Consider the following 14,012-nt stretch of genomic DNA (forward strand, 5'->3'; position numbering starts at 1 on the left):
ACATGTAGCTACTTTGCATGCAGTCAGATTTTAGCCCCCAGCCAAATTTTTTTAGCCCAATGCGGCCCCAACCAGTCAAAAAGTTTGGACACCGCTGTGCTAGAGGAATATTTCCCACCTTTGGACAGAGTTCATGAGATAATGTTGAGGACGGAACTTGAATGAATGTGTGTCCTCCCCTCGCAAATACACACATTTTATTGTGTTCATAAATTTCATTGGAACCTAAACTAAAAGTTTTGGCATCATCACCTTGCCCAATGCAGATTCACCATTCATCACTGAATGTGATTTCATGCAGTCATCCATATTACTCCATTGCTTTTAGCCCAATAGAACCTTGGTTTTCATGTTTAGATCTGGGGTGTCCAAACTACTGACGCTATGCAATTTTTGCCCGCGAGACGTCATGAGATCAATAATGCGTAATCTTCAAATTAATTTTTCATAAAATTCTACAACATGCTGCCATCTTGTCATCAATGTGAGTTATGAGATTATCAGGCATCAAGTTAATGAACCATAAATTTAGTTGAGACAGTTAGCACAGCATTTACTTATATGACAGAATCCAAACAACCTTCTCCAGTCATGGTGCAAAAAAAAAAATGCAACTAACATAAAAATCAACACACATAAAACAACCTGCTTACTGAACTTTGTGGATATTATATATTTTTTTTCAAACGCCTAAACCCCATAAAAAAATCTAATTAGAGTGCATGATGGGAAAAAATGCAAAACACACTCCCACCACATCCAAACACTTATCCATGTTTGGCGCATTTTAGCTGCTTGATAGTTCTGATTGATTACACAACTTTAAGAAGGTCGTCTCGGAAGTAAACAAAGTAGGAGTCAAACTTTCACATAGTTTTTCTAGACCAATGCGGCCCACGGGACAAAAAGTTGGGACACTCCTGGTTTCGATGTTTATGACGGTTTTCCTTTACATTTTCTGTGTTTGAATCCCATTTTAGACACTTTCTTACAGTTCTCTGACTCCAGTTTTGTTCTTCATTTGTCTTGCCGAGCATTTATTCTCTTTTCAAGACATTTTGCTTGGCGTTTCCTGACGTTGTCCTTGGTCTACCAGTATTTTACAAGTGTCCCATGTAGTGTGTACTCGCTTCATACTTTACACACAGCTGACTGTGAACAGTCAACATGTTGTGCAACATCTCCCCTTCTTGAAAACTCTGATAACTTTGTCTCAATTGACATCTCTCGTGTGGGAGCCACGATTCATGTCAATGCACCTGCTGCAACAGCTCTCCAAGGTTTGGACACTCCTTTTAACAAACGCATTTCATCTGGTGCAGGTGTTAGCTCTGGAAATTAACATTTACAGAGTGATGTGATTCCATCGTTTTTTTACTGAAACTACCACCGTTTATTTTATTGCTTTATTTTAGTGTTTCTAAAAACAGAAACGTTATTTGTCATGTCGATAGTTTGTGTCACGTCTGTTTTCTGATTGTTTTTCTACAAAATCTGACGACTAAATGAACATCCTCCGAGTCTGCTGAGTCGTCGTGTTTGCCAGGGCTTGTTAGATTGCTGCAAGTGGAAAAATGGCAACACTATTATTTTTACGGTAAAATTTTGGCCTCTGATATACCAGTTTGGTTTTCGTTGTTTTTACAGTGCATTACTGTAAATTGAAAAAAAAAAATTATGGTACAATTAAGTTGATTGAGCTTCCAGTTGTTTACGGAAAAATCTATGGTTGTTGTTTCTTACAGTGCAATACTGTAAATAGGCAAACACTACCACTTTTATTTTTACAATAAAATTCTGTCTACTTAGATACCAGGATTTGGTTTTTTTGTTTTTTTTGCTGTAAATTAGGTTGCGTGACTGTAAATTGAAAACGGTACAACAGTTTTTTTATGGTAAAATTCTGCAGACTGAAGTTTATTTTTTTAACCGTAAAATCAATGGTCGTTTTTCTACAGTGCATTATTGTAGATAGAAAAATGCTAGTACTATTTTTCACGGTAAAGTTCTGCCGACTGAGGTGAATTTAGGTTTTTTTGGGGGGTTTTACAGCAGGTTATAGTAAATTGAAAAATACTACCACGTTTTTTTTTTTTTGTGGTAAAATGTTGGCAACTGGGCTGCCATTTTTTTTAACCATAAAATATATGGGTGTTTTTATTTTTATTTTTACAGTGCACAGTAAATAGAAAAGCGCTACAACTGTTTTTTACGGTAAAATTCTGTCAACTGAGGTTACTTTTTTATTTGAGTAAATCGACATACTTCTTTTTTTTTACAGTGCATTACTTTAAATGGAAAACCGATAGCATTGTTTTGTGTTTTTTTGGTGGTGAAATTACCATAAAATTGATGGTCGTTTTTTCAGTATATTACCGTAAACGGAAAAACATCACCACTTTTATTTTTACAGTAAAATTATTGCAACCGAGATGCCAGTTTGTTTCTTTGCGTAAAATGCCAGCGTTGTGTTACTGTTAAATGTACGATTATTTTTTACAGTACATTACTGTAAATTGAAAGACTGTACCACTGTTTTTTAACAGTAAAATTCTGCAGACTGAGGTGGCAGTTTTTTTATTATCGTAAATCGACGGTGGTTGTTTTTACAGTGGCTGGCATTTTACGCAAAGAAACAAACTGGCATCTCGGTTGCAATAATTTTACTGTAAAAATAAAAGTGGTGATGTTTTTCCGTTTACGGTAATATACTGAAAAAACGACCATCAATTTTACGGTAATTTCACCAACAAAAAAACACAAAACAATGCTATCGGTTACTGTAAATTGAAAAGTAGTACTACTGTTTTTTGTGTGGTAAAATGTTGGCAACTGAGCTGACAGTTGTTTTACCATAAAATCTATGGTCGTTTTTTTACAGTGCAATACTGTAAATGCAAAAATGATACAACCTGACCGCTGTTTTGTTTTTGTTTTTTGTGGTAAGATTACTGTAAAATCTATGGGTTTCTTTCACAGTGTATTTATTACTGTAAATGGAAAAACACTACTGCTGTTATCTTTACAGTAAAATTGTGATGAATGAGATCCCAGTTATTTGTTTTTGTCCGCAAATTGATGGTCATTTTTACATTATAAATGGAAAAACAGTTCCACATTTTTCTATTGTAAAATTCTAGTGACTGAGGTGACTTTTTCTTGGTTTTTACTGTAAATTGACGATTGTTGTATTTACATTACTGTAATTTACTGTAAATTGAAAAACAGTACCACTGTTTTTTACGGTAAAATTCTGACAACTGAAGTGACATTTGTTTTTTTGTTTTGTTTTTTTTAGCTTAAATTGACGGCCGTTGTTTTTGCAGTGCATTAATCTAAATTGAAAAGCAGTACCATTGTTTTTTGCAATAACATTTTGGCTACTGCGCTGCCAGTTTTTTTTTACTGTAAAATTGGCATTTGCTGTAAATGGAAATACTCAACTGCTGTTATATTTACATTAAAATTGTGATGACTGAGATGCCAGTTATTTGTTTGTTTTTTTACCGCAAATGTATGGTCGTTTTTACATTGCATTAATGTAAAAAGAAAAACACCACCACTTTTATTTTTACAGTAAAATTCTGGAAACCGAGATGCAAGTTTGGGTTTTTTTTGCGTAAAACGCCAGCTTTTTATTACCGTAAAATATCCAATCGTTGTTTTTACAGTACATTACTGTAAATTAAAAAACAGTATTACCCATTCTTTTTTACAATAAAATTCTGGCAACTTAGATGACAGTTGGGTTTTTTTTAACTGTAAATTGACGGTCGTTTTTACATTGCATTACTCTAAATTGAAAAGCGGTATCATTGTTTTTTGCAGTAAAATTTTGGCAACTGAGCTGCCAGTATTTTTTTTACAGCAAAATTGTCTCTTTTTTTTTTTTACAGTGTATAACAGTAAATAAAAAACACTATAACTTTTATTTTTCCAATAAAAGTTTGTCAATTTAGATACCAGTCTAAATTAACTGGGGTCGGGATCTTTCTGTGTGGAGTTTTTGTGGGTTCCCTCCGGGTACTCCGGCTTCCTCCCACCTCCAAAGACATGCACCTGGGGATAGGTTGATTGGCAACACTAAATGGTCCCTAGTGTGTGAATGTGAGTGTGAATGTTGTCTGTCTATCTGTGTTGGCCCTGCGATGAGGTGGCGACTTGTCCTGGGTGTACCTCGTCTTCCGCCCGAATGCAGCTGAGGTAGGCTCGAGCACCCCCTGCGACTCCGAAAGGGACAAGCGGTAGAAAATAGATGGATGGATGTTTTTACAGTGCATTACTGTAAATTGAAAAGCGGTACCATTGTTATTTTGTTATTCAACTTAGATTAGGTTTTTGTTTTTTTTTTACCATGAATTGACTGTTGTTAAACTGCATTACTGTAAGTTGAAAAACAATACCACTGTTTTTTACGGTGAAATTCTGCCAACAGAGGTGACAGTTGTTTTTTTGTTTTGTCTTTTTTACTGTAAATTGACGGTCTTTTTTTTTTTTACAGTGCATTACTGTAAATTGAAAAGCGGTACCATTTTTTGTTTTTTACAGTAAAATGTTGGCAACTAAACTCCCAGTTTGTTTTACCTTAAAATCTGTAGTTGTTGTTGTTACAGTGCATTACTGTAATTAAAAAAAAAACTCTACCACTTTTATTTTTACAGTAAAATCTTGGAAACTTAGATGACAGTTCTTTTTTTTTTTTTTTTTTTTTTTTTTTACTGTAAATGGACTTTCGTTTTTACAGTGCATTACTGTAAGTTGAAAAACAGTACCATTGTTTTTTTACAGTAACATATTGGCAACTAAGCTCCCAGTTTTTTTTTACCTTAAAATCTATAGTTGTTGTTTTTACAGTGCATTACTGTAAATTAAAAAACACTACCACTTTCATTCTTACAGTAAAATCCTGGAAACTTAGATGACAGGGTTTTTTGTTTTTGCCGTAAATGGACTGTTGTTTTTACAGTGCATTACTGTAAGTTGAAAAATAGTACCATTGTTTTTTACGGTAAAATTCAGCCAACTGAGGTGAGTTATTTTTTTAATGTTTTTTTATACTGTAAATTGACAGTCGTTGTTTTTACAGTGCATTACTATTAAATTGAAAAGCAGTACCATTGTTTTTTTTTTACAGTAAAATGTTGGCAACTAAGCTCCCAGTTTGTTTTACCTTAAAATCTATAGTTGTTGTTTTTACAGTGCATTACTGTAAATTAAAAAGCAGTACCATTGTTTTTTTACAGTAAAATTTTGGCACCTAAGCTCCCAGTTTCTTTTACCTTAAAATCAATAGTTGTAAAATTGTGACGACTGAGATGCCAGTTATTTGTTTTTGTCCGCAAATGTATAGTTGTTTTTACAGTGCATTACTGTAAATTAAAACTACCACTTTTATTTGTACAGTAAAATTCCTATAAACTTAGATGACAGTGTTTTTTTTGGGGGGGGTGGGGGGGTTACCGTAAATTGACCGTCGTTGTTTTTACAGTGCATTAGTCTTATTTTGAAAAACAGTTCCACATTTTTTGCAGTAAAATTCTGCCGACTGAAGTGACATTTTTTTTTTTTTACTGTAAATCACCATTTATTTTCTCGGTTTCTTTAAGTGTTTCTTAGAGCCAGAAAGTTGGGTTGGTGTAATCAAAATATTCTTGTTTGGCACAAAAGTGCTACTTTTTTTTGGTAAAAAAGGGTAACGCCAACAAAAGACCCCTGAGAATAAATCCCGGATGGAATGGAAGTGTTTGATTTGAGGGGTTTGCGCCCTCTGCAAGACTGGGAGGGAACATTTTGGCCGTCAACATGTTTTACGAGTGGTCTTGGTGGTGGGGGTGGGGGAATCTTGGACAAGACCGTGTGGTGAAGTCACCTGGTGTGGGTCTGAAATAGCCTCCAGAGGCTATAAAGGGATCCTGGTCTGGATCCTTCCATCAGACAAAGGTCCTGACCGCCTGTGCAAGAGAAGGAAGCGCTTCAAGTCGGTGGCAAAGAAGGCGAAGGATACAAGAACGACAAAAGGATATTTTTGGGGAACTTTCCTGGTCTCTAAAGTCCCCCCTGCTTGGCCAAGGGGAGGGAGATCCAGACGGGTGCAGGAATGAAGTACAATTACCACGTACCAGCGTCCACGTACACGCGCCGCCCCCACTTCACTCCCGCACTCGCACAGTCCGGTCAGTACAGCGCCGCCTCAAGGTACGCGTCAGGTCAATACAGCGGTACGCACAGCGTGCCCTCGTACTACACGCCCTCGTACAACACGCCCTCGTACTACACGCCCTCGTATAACACGCCCGCATACACGTCCGCCCGCTATGGCGCGACACGCCGCACGCCAGCGCGGGACAAGCCGGCCCCGGTGATCCCGGCTGTGCCTGCGAAGAAGAGCGTGCACTTCCCCAACGACATCGTCTTCCAGGACCTGGTGCGCCGTGGCGAGCTGGAGCAGATCGTTCGCTTCGTCCGGACCAGGAAGGTTCGTGTGGACGCGCTCTTTCCTTCGGGTGAGTAGCTCGCCATTTCTGACTTCATTTGGCGTGCGAGGATGTAGATTTTTACGATTTTAGTCGACCGTAAAATTCACCATGGTTTTTACAGCGAATTACTGTGAATGGAAAAACTGTTATTTTTACTGTAAAGTTCTGACCAATGAACTGCCAGGTTTTATACAGTGCATTACTGTAAATTAAAAGAAGATACCACATTTTTTTTTCAGTAAAATTCTAGTTACTGAGCTGCAGGTGTTTTTTTATACCGGAAAATATTTGTTTTTACAGCACGTTACTGTAAATTGAAAAACAGTACCACTGTTTTTTACAGTAAAATTATGACGACCAAGCTGCCATTTTTATCCCGTAAAATTTATGCAATTGATTTTACTATGCATTACTGTAAATTGAAAAAAGTTACCACTGTTTTTTTGCAGTAAAATTTTGGCCACTGAGTTGTCAGATTTTTTGTTAGTTTTTTACCGTAAAATCATTGATTTTACAGGGCATTACGGTAAATCCAAAAATGGTACCTGTTTTTTTACGGTAAAATGCTGGTGACTGAGCAGTCCGCTTTCTTTACCGTAAAATCTACAGCCGTTGTTTTTACAGTGTGTAGCTGCAAATTGAAAAACGGTACCACTGTTTTTTTACAGTAAAATTATGACAATTGAGGTGCCATTTTTTATCCCGTAAAATGTATATAATTGATTTTACAGTGCATTACTGTAAATTGAAAAAAGTTACCACTGTTTTTTCATAGAAAAATTCTGGCCACTGACTTGCCAGTTTTTTTTGTTTTTTTGTTTTTTACCGTCAAATCATTGATTTCACAGTGCATTACGATAAATCAAAAAATAGTACCTGTTTTTTTACGGTAAAATGCTGGTGACTGAGCAGTCCGCTTTCTTTACCGTAAAATCTAGAGCTGTTGTTTTTACAGTGTGGAACTGTAAATTGAAAAAGGGTACCACTCTTTTTTTACAGTAAAATTATGACAACTGAGCTACCATTGTTTCCCCTAAAATGTATGTCATTGTTTTTACAGAACATTACTTTAAATTGAAAAAAGTTACTACTGTTTTTACTGTAAAATTCTGGCCACTGAGCTGCCAGTTTATTTGTTGTTGTTTTTTTTACCGTAGAATCATTGATTTTACAGTGCATTACTGTGAATTGAAAAAATGGTACCACTGTTTTACGGTAAAATTCTGGCGACTGAGCAGTCGGCTTTCTTTACCGTCTATGGTCGTTGTTTTTGCAGTGCGTTACTGTAAAGGAGAAAACAGTACCACTAATATTTTTACAAAAATGTTCTGGCGACTGAATTGCCAGCTTTTACCGTAAAATCTACAGCCGTTGTTTTAATCACTGTAAATTAAGAAATGTTGCCACTGTTTTTTTTTTTTTACGATAAAATTCTGGCGACTGCGCAGTCGGATTTCTGTACCGTAAAATTTACGGTCGTTGTTTTTACAGTGCGTTACTGTAAAGCATACTTGCCAACCCTCCCGTTTTTACCGGGAGACTCCCGGTATTCAGCGCCTCTCCCGATAACCTCCCGGCAGAAATTTTCTCCCGACAAACTCCCGGTATTCAGCCGGAGCTGGAGGCCACGCCCCCTCCAGCTCAATGCGGACCTGAGTGGGGACAGCCTGTTCTCACGTCCGCTTTCCCACAATATAAACAGCTTGCCTGCCCGATGACGTCATAACATCTACGGCTTTTAGAGAGTAGAGTGCACAACTGCGCACACAACAAGGAGACGAAGCAGAAGAACTAGGAAGTTACAGACATGGCGACGCCGTCGACGAGCAAGATGAAGAAATACGCTTGCAAGTTCCAAAACGAATGGAAGCAAGAATTTCAGTTCATCCAGGACAGTTCGAAGGGGAAGGGGTATGTATGTTGCCTGTACATTTTGTAGAAGTTCTACAAAATGTGTTCAATGGAGAAGTCTGTTCTACAGTAGAACAAAGGTAGAAGTTCTACAAAATGTGTTCAATGGAGAAGTCTGTTCTACAGTAGAACAGACTTCTCCATTGAACACGGTGGCCGAAATGATATACTCATTCATGAAGGGAGAAGTTAAATAGGACAATGCTGCCATCTACTGGATAGCCTCCGGAACACTGAAATTCAAGTATTTATTTTATTTATATGTATAATAAAATATATATATATATATATATATATATATATATATATATATATATATATATATATATATATATATATATATATATATATAGCTAGAATTCACTGAAAGTCTAGTATTTCATACATATATATATGTATGTATGAAATACTTGAGTTGGTGAATTCTAGCTGTAAATATACTCTCCTCTTAACCACGCCCCCGACCCAACCACGCCCCCACCCCCGACCAAGCCCCCCCACCCCCCACCTCCCGATATCGGAGGTCTCAAGGTTGGCAAGTATGCTGTAAAGGAAAAAAACAGTATCACTAATATTTTTCCAAAAATGTTCTGGCAGCTTTTATCAAAAAATCTACAGCTGTTGTTTTAACAGTGACTGACTAAATTAAGAAATGTTGCCACTGTTTTTACAGTAACATTCAGGGCACTGAGCTGCCAGGTTTTCCTTTACTGTAAAATCATTGTTTTTACAGTGAGTTACTGTAAATGGAAAAACGGTACAATTTTTATAAAAATGTTCTAGCGACTGAACTCTCAGGTTTTACCTAAAAATCAAGTCATTGTTTTTAGAATGTGTTAATGTAAATGTAATGCCGGTACCACTAATATTTTTACAGTAAAATTCCTGTGACTGAACTGACTATTTTTACCGTAAAATTTAGGGCTGTTGTTTTCATGTCATTGTTTTAACAGTACATTACTTTAGATTGAAAAAAAGGTACCAATGTTTACAGTAACATTCTGGCCACTGAGCTGCTTGTTTTTTTTTTTTTTACCATAGAATAATTGTTTTCACAGTGCATTACTGTAAATGAAAGAACGGTGGCAGTAATATTTTTACAAAACTATTCTGGCGACTGAGCTGTCAAAACATTTACCGGAAAATCTCCAGCCGTTGTTTTTACGGTGCGTTACAGTAAATTGAAAAACGGTATCTTTGTTTTTTTACAGTAAAATTCTGGCCATTAAGCTGCCAGGTTTTCTTTTACCATAAAAATCATTGTATTTACAGTGCATTACTGTAAATGAAAAAACGTTGCCAGCGTTTAACTGTAAAATTCCGCCAACTGAGCTGCCAGGTTTTACCGTAAAATCTACGGCTGTTGTTTTTACAGTGTTTTACTGTAAAATTGTTGTTTTTACATTATACTACGGTAAATGGAAAAATAGCCTTTGTTTTTACAGTAAAATTTTGTCAATTGAGCGGACAGGTTTTTTGTTTTTTTGACGGTAAAATCTGTTTACAGCAAATTACTGTAAATGGAAAAACGGTACCACTGTTATGTTTAAGGTAAAATTGTTGCGACTGAGCTGTCAGTATTTTTACCCTAAAATTGTTGTTTTTTCCGGTGCAATACTGGAAATTAAAAAACACGGTAGGCTACCGTAATATTTTTACGGTAAGATTCTGTCGACTGAGCTGCCAGTTTTGTTGCGTAAAATCAGTGTCTGTTGTTTTTACAGTGCATTATTGTAAATGGACCCCCAGTGCCACTGTTATTTACCGTAAAGTAATATTGTAAAAAGTACCACTGTAGTTTTTACCGTATGACACGTTTTATTGGGCATGAGGTGCATGTGAGCTATAAAATCCCATGGTGTGTTGCATGCAGGTATGGCCGCGCTACACGAGGCGGTGCTGACGGGAAACCTGGACGTGGTCAAACTATTGGTCAAGTACGGCGCCGACGTCCATCAGAGGGACGAGGACGGCTGGACGCCGCTGCACATGGCCTGCAGTGACGGCTTCCCCCAAATTGCAAGGTACGTCAAATGATTCCGAAATGAAAAACTAAAAATTACTGAATCAGGGGGTGTCCAGACCGTGGCCCGCCAGCGTCTTCAATTTGGCTCGTGAGATGTTGTGAGTTTAATCAGGACTTTGGTTGCAGGGAAATGTCATTTTATTTTTGAAGTTACATCATAATCTGTTGCCATCTTGTGGTCATCATGAGCAAGTCAGGCCTATGACCAATTATAACACTTTGAAAGGAGTAAAGCGCTGCATTTACTTGTATGAACCATTGCAAACAACCATCCCTAATCATGGGGGGGGGGGGGTCAAACCAACAAAAAATGCCAACAGACATGGTCACACAACACAATATAACACAATTGCCCTATATCCCTAAAAAAGACCAACACTTACTAGAGAATGAACTTAAAACTGTCCCATGGAGTGACATAAATTGGACAAGCACCGAACATGCCTGTGATGACCTAATGACAAAAATCAAAGAGATTATCTGTAAATACACTAAAACAAAACCCAGAAAGAAAAGTGCTAAAATAAAAATACCTTGGATTAATGAAACAATTTGGATTCTAATGAAAAATCGGGACTCAGCTCTCAAAAGAGCAATTAAAACAGGTCTAAATACGGATCGTATGATTTTTTAAAGTTTGAGGAACAAAGTTACAATGCTTATGCAGAAGTCTAGGGCTGACTTTCACTTAGAATTAATCAAAGCTGCAAAAGGGAACATTAGACAGTTATGGAAAACCATTGACACACTCACTGGAAGAGAGCAAACAAGAAACAACACTATAACATTAAATATCAATGGCACTACTATCACAGACAGTCTGGACATAAGTAATCATTTTAATGAACATTTCATCCAGTCTGTACAAACCCTGAATAAAAAATTCCCTCAAAATCAGTGCAAAGAATTGCCATTTATTCAGGATGGACTAAGTTTAGAATTAACAAAGGTAAACAAAATCCTCTCTGCATTATCAAACTCACGATCTAGAGATATATACGGTCTGGACACTTTCTTCCTAAAAACGTATAAAGATAGTCTTACTGCTCCTATAACAACATTGATGAATAAATCAATAACAGAAAACACTTTCCCTACCACGTTGAAAACTGCCACTATCATCCCAATCCATAAAGCAGGAAATAAACAAGACATCAATAATTACAGACCAATTAGCCTTCTCCCCGTTATATCCAAGGCAATAGAAAAAGTGATCGTTGAGCAACTCACAGAACATTTGGACTATGAAGACCTCCTACATCCCATGCAGTTTGGGTTTCGGGCAAATCACTCGACCGAAACTGCATGTTGCCTTCTACTAGAAACAATCAAACAAAACCTTGATAATGGAGGTGTAGTTGGAGCAATATTCTTAGACCTCCGCAAGGCATTCGATACAGTCAGTCACCCCACGTTACTTACAAAATTAACATCTTTTAAACTGTCGACAGATACTCTGGCCTTTATTATGTCATATCTATCTGGTCGGACCCAATGTGTCCGTATTGATAACACAACATCCAGTTTCACTGCTACTGATATTGGCCTGCCACAAGGCTCTAATATCGGCCCTCTTCTTTTCTCCAAGTATATAAACGACCTGCTATCTGTATGTGAGGATGTAAATATCCAGATGTATGCAGATGACACGGTTATTTATACTTGGGGAAAGGACGCTGAAACGGTTGCCAGAAAACTTACAGAAGCCATGGAGAAGGTGGCAAGATGGCTACATGACTCTTGTCTTACATTAAACATTAAGAAAACTGCAACAATGTATTTTGTAAACAAATATAAAATGTCATCCTTTCCAAATATAACGGTTAATAAGGAAATAATACAAAATGTTAGTGAATATCGTTACCTGGGTGTCATTTTAGAGCCAACACTTGGCTTTAAAAAACATATCAAGCAGATGTGCCAGAGTCTTAAATACAACATAAAAACGTTCAAATGTATCAGGAATTCATTAACACTGGAGGCAGCTCAAACTTATTTTAATGCAATGATTATGTCTCGTTTTTATTATTGTATAACATGTTGGTCGCAGGCAAGCAAAATGACACTGAGGCCATTGGAAACTTTGCACAAACAATCCCTCAAAATCCTTGACCGAAAACCACAACACCACCATCACTGTTTAGTTCTCCAAAAATATAGATTGTTAAATTTAGCTAACATTCAAAGATTAGCATCAATACGAATGGCCCATCGAATCCTAAATAACACTGCACCAGCGCCACTTAAGCACTTTGTCCAGTTTACATCTGCTGTGACAACTAGAAACACACGAGCCTCCACCAGGGGGCAGTGTAGCATACCCAGATGTAAAACCTCTTTTGCACAATCAGCCTTTTCAAATAAAGCCATAAAGGAATGGAACAACCTCACAACAAACTTGAAAAGTCTTAACAGATTACTCTTCATTCACAATTGAAGTTAAAAGGTGGCTTTGGAGCAATCAAAGCTGCTCACACGGTCACTAAGGTGGGCATTATGTTTGACACATCAACCTAATGTGTATCATATTTATCCATGAGAGCATTTTTATCGTAAATTGTGAGGTGTGTCTGTTAAAATCATGGTTGTTTTTACAAATGATGACAGATGTGAACAAAAGCATGTATTGTCTTTGTGTGATGATGTAAATGAGGTGTGGTTGTATTGTATATTAAGTATGTGTACATGAAAGGGCATTTTATGACTTTTCTTAATTTAAAAACATGCTATAGTATTTTTTTATTGTCATAATTTTATTGCATGATTTTTGTATCCCTTTAATTTAGGTAGCCAGGGACTGCAGATGGAAATTAGCTATTTAGCTATAATCTGGTACAGAACATATCTGTCTTCGAGCTTAATGTTTCTGTGCATTGTCCCTTCAAATAAAGACTAAACTAAACTAATTTGTGGATATTATCAAAAACGTCCATGAACAAAAAAAAAAATCTAAATTACACCATTTAAAATCCATTACAAAGCATGATGGGAAAACTGCAATACACTCCACATTTATTCATGTTTGGCACATTTTAGCTGCTTGATATTTCTAATTGTTTACAAACATTATAAGGAGGTTGTCATGGAAGTAAACAAGGTAGGAGTCGAACTTTCACATACTGTTAATATACAATTATACTAATTATATATGTAGTATATTAATATAATATGTACACATACGCATATACATATATATGTATATAAGCATATATATATGTATATACATATATATGTATATACATATATATGTATATATGTATATACATATATATATGTATATATGTATATACATATATATATATATATATATATATATGTATATACATATATATGTATATACATATATATGTATATGTATGTATGTATATATATACTGTATATATGTATATACATATATATGTATATATATATTTACACATATGTATATGTATGTATATATATATATGTATATGTTTGTATATGTATGTATATTTGTATATGTATATATATATGTATGTAAAAATATATGTATATGTATGTATATATATGTATACATATATATGTACATGTATATGTTATACAGTATATGTTACTTTATATGCAGTTGGCTTTCGGCCCTC

General features: G+C 36.1%; 1 protein-coding gene across 1 annotated transcript in view; it reads left to right on the plus strand.

Annotated features, from left to right (window-relative positions):
* The first annotated feature begins 5,888 nt into the window (after nucleotides 1-5,888).
* Nucleotides 5,889-14,012, plus strand: part of ppp1r27a (protein phosphatase 1, regulatory subunit 27a) — a 14,922-nt gene continuing 6,798 nt past the window's right edge. The window contains exons 1-2 of the mRNA XM_062049452.1: nucleotides 5,889-6,503; nucleotides 10,261-10,411. Coding sequence (XP_061905436.1) covers nucleotides 6,098-6,503; nucleotides 10,261-10,411 — 557 coding nt within the window. The 5' untranslated portion in view covers nucleotides 5,889-6,097. The remainder of the gene's footprint in view (nucleotides 6,504-10,260; nucleotides 10,412-14,012) is intronic.

This window comes from Entelurus aequoreus, linkage group LG06, assembly GCF_033978785.1.
Source record: "Entelurus aequoreus isolate RoL-2023_Sb linkage group LG06, RoL_Eaeq_v1.1, whole genome shotgun sequence".
NCBI classification, from domain to species: Eukaryota; Metazoa; Chordata; class Actinopteri; order Syngnathiformes; family Syngnathidae; genus Entelurus; species Entelurus aequoreus.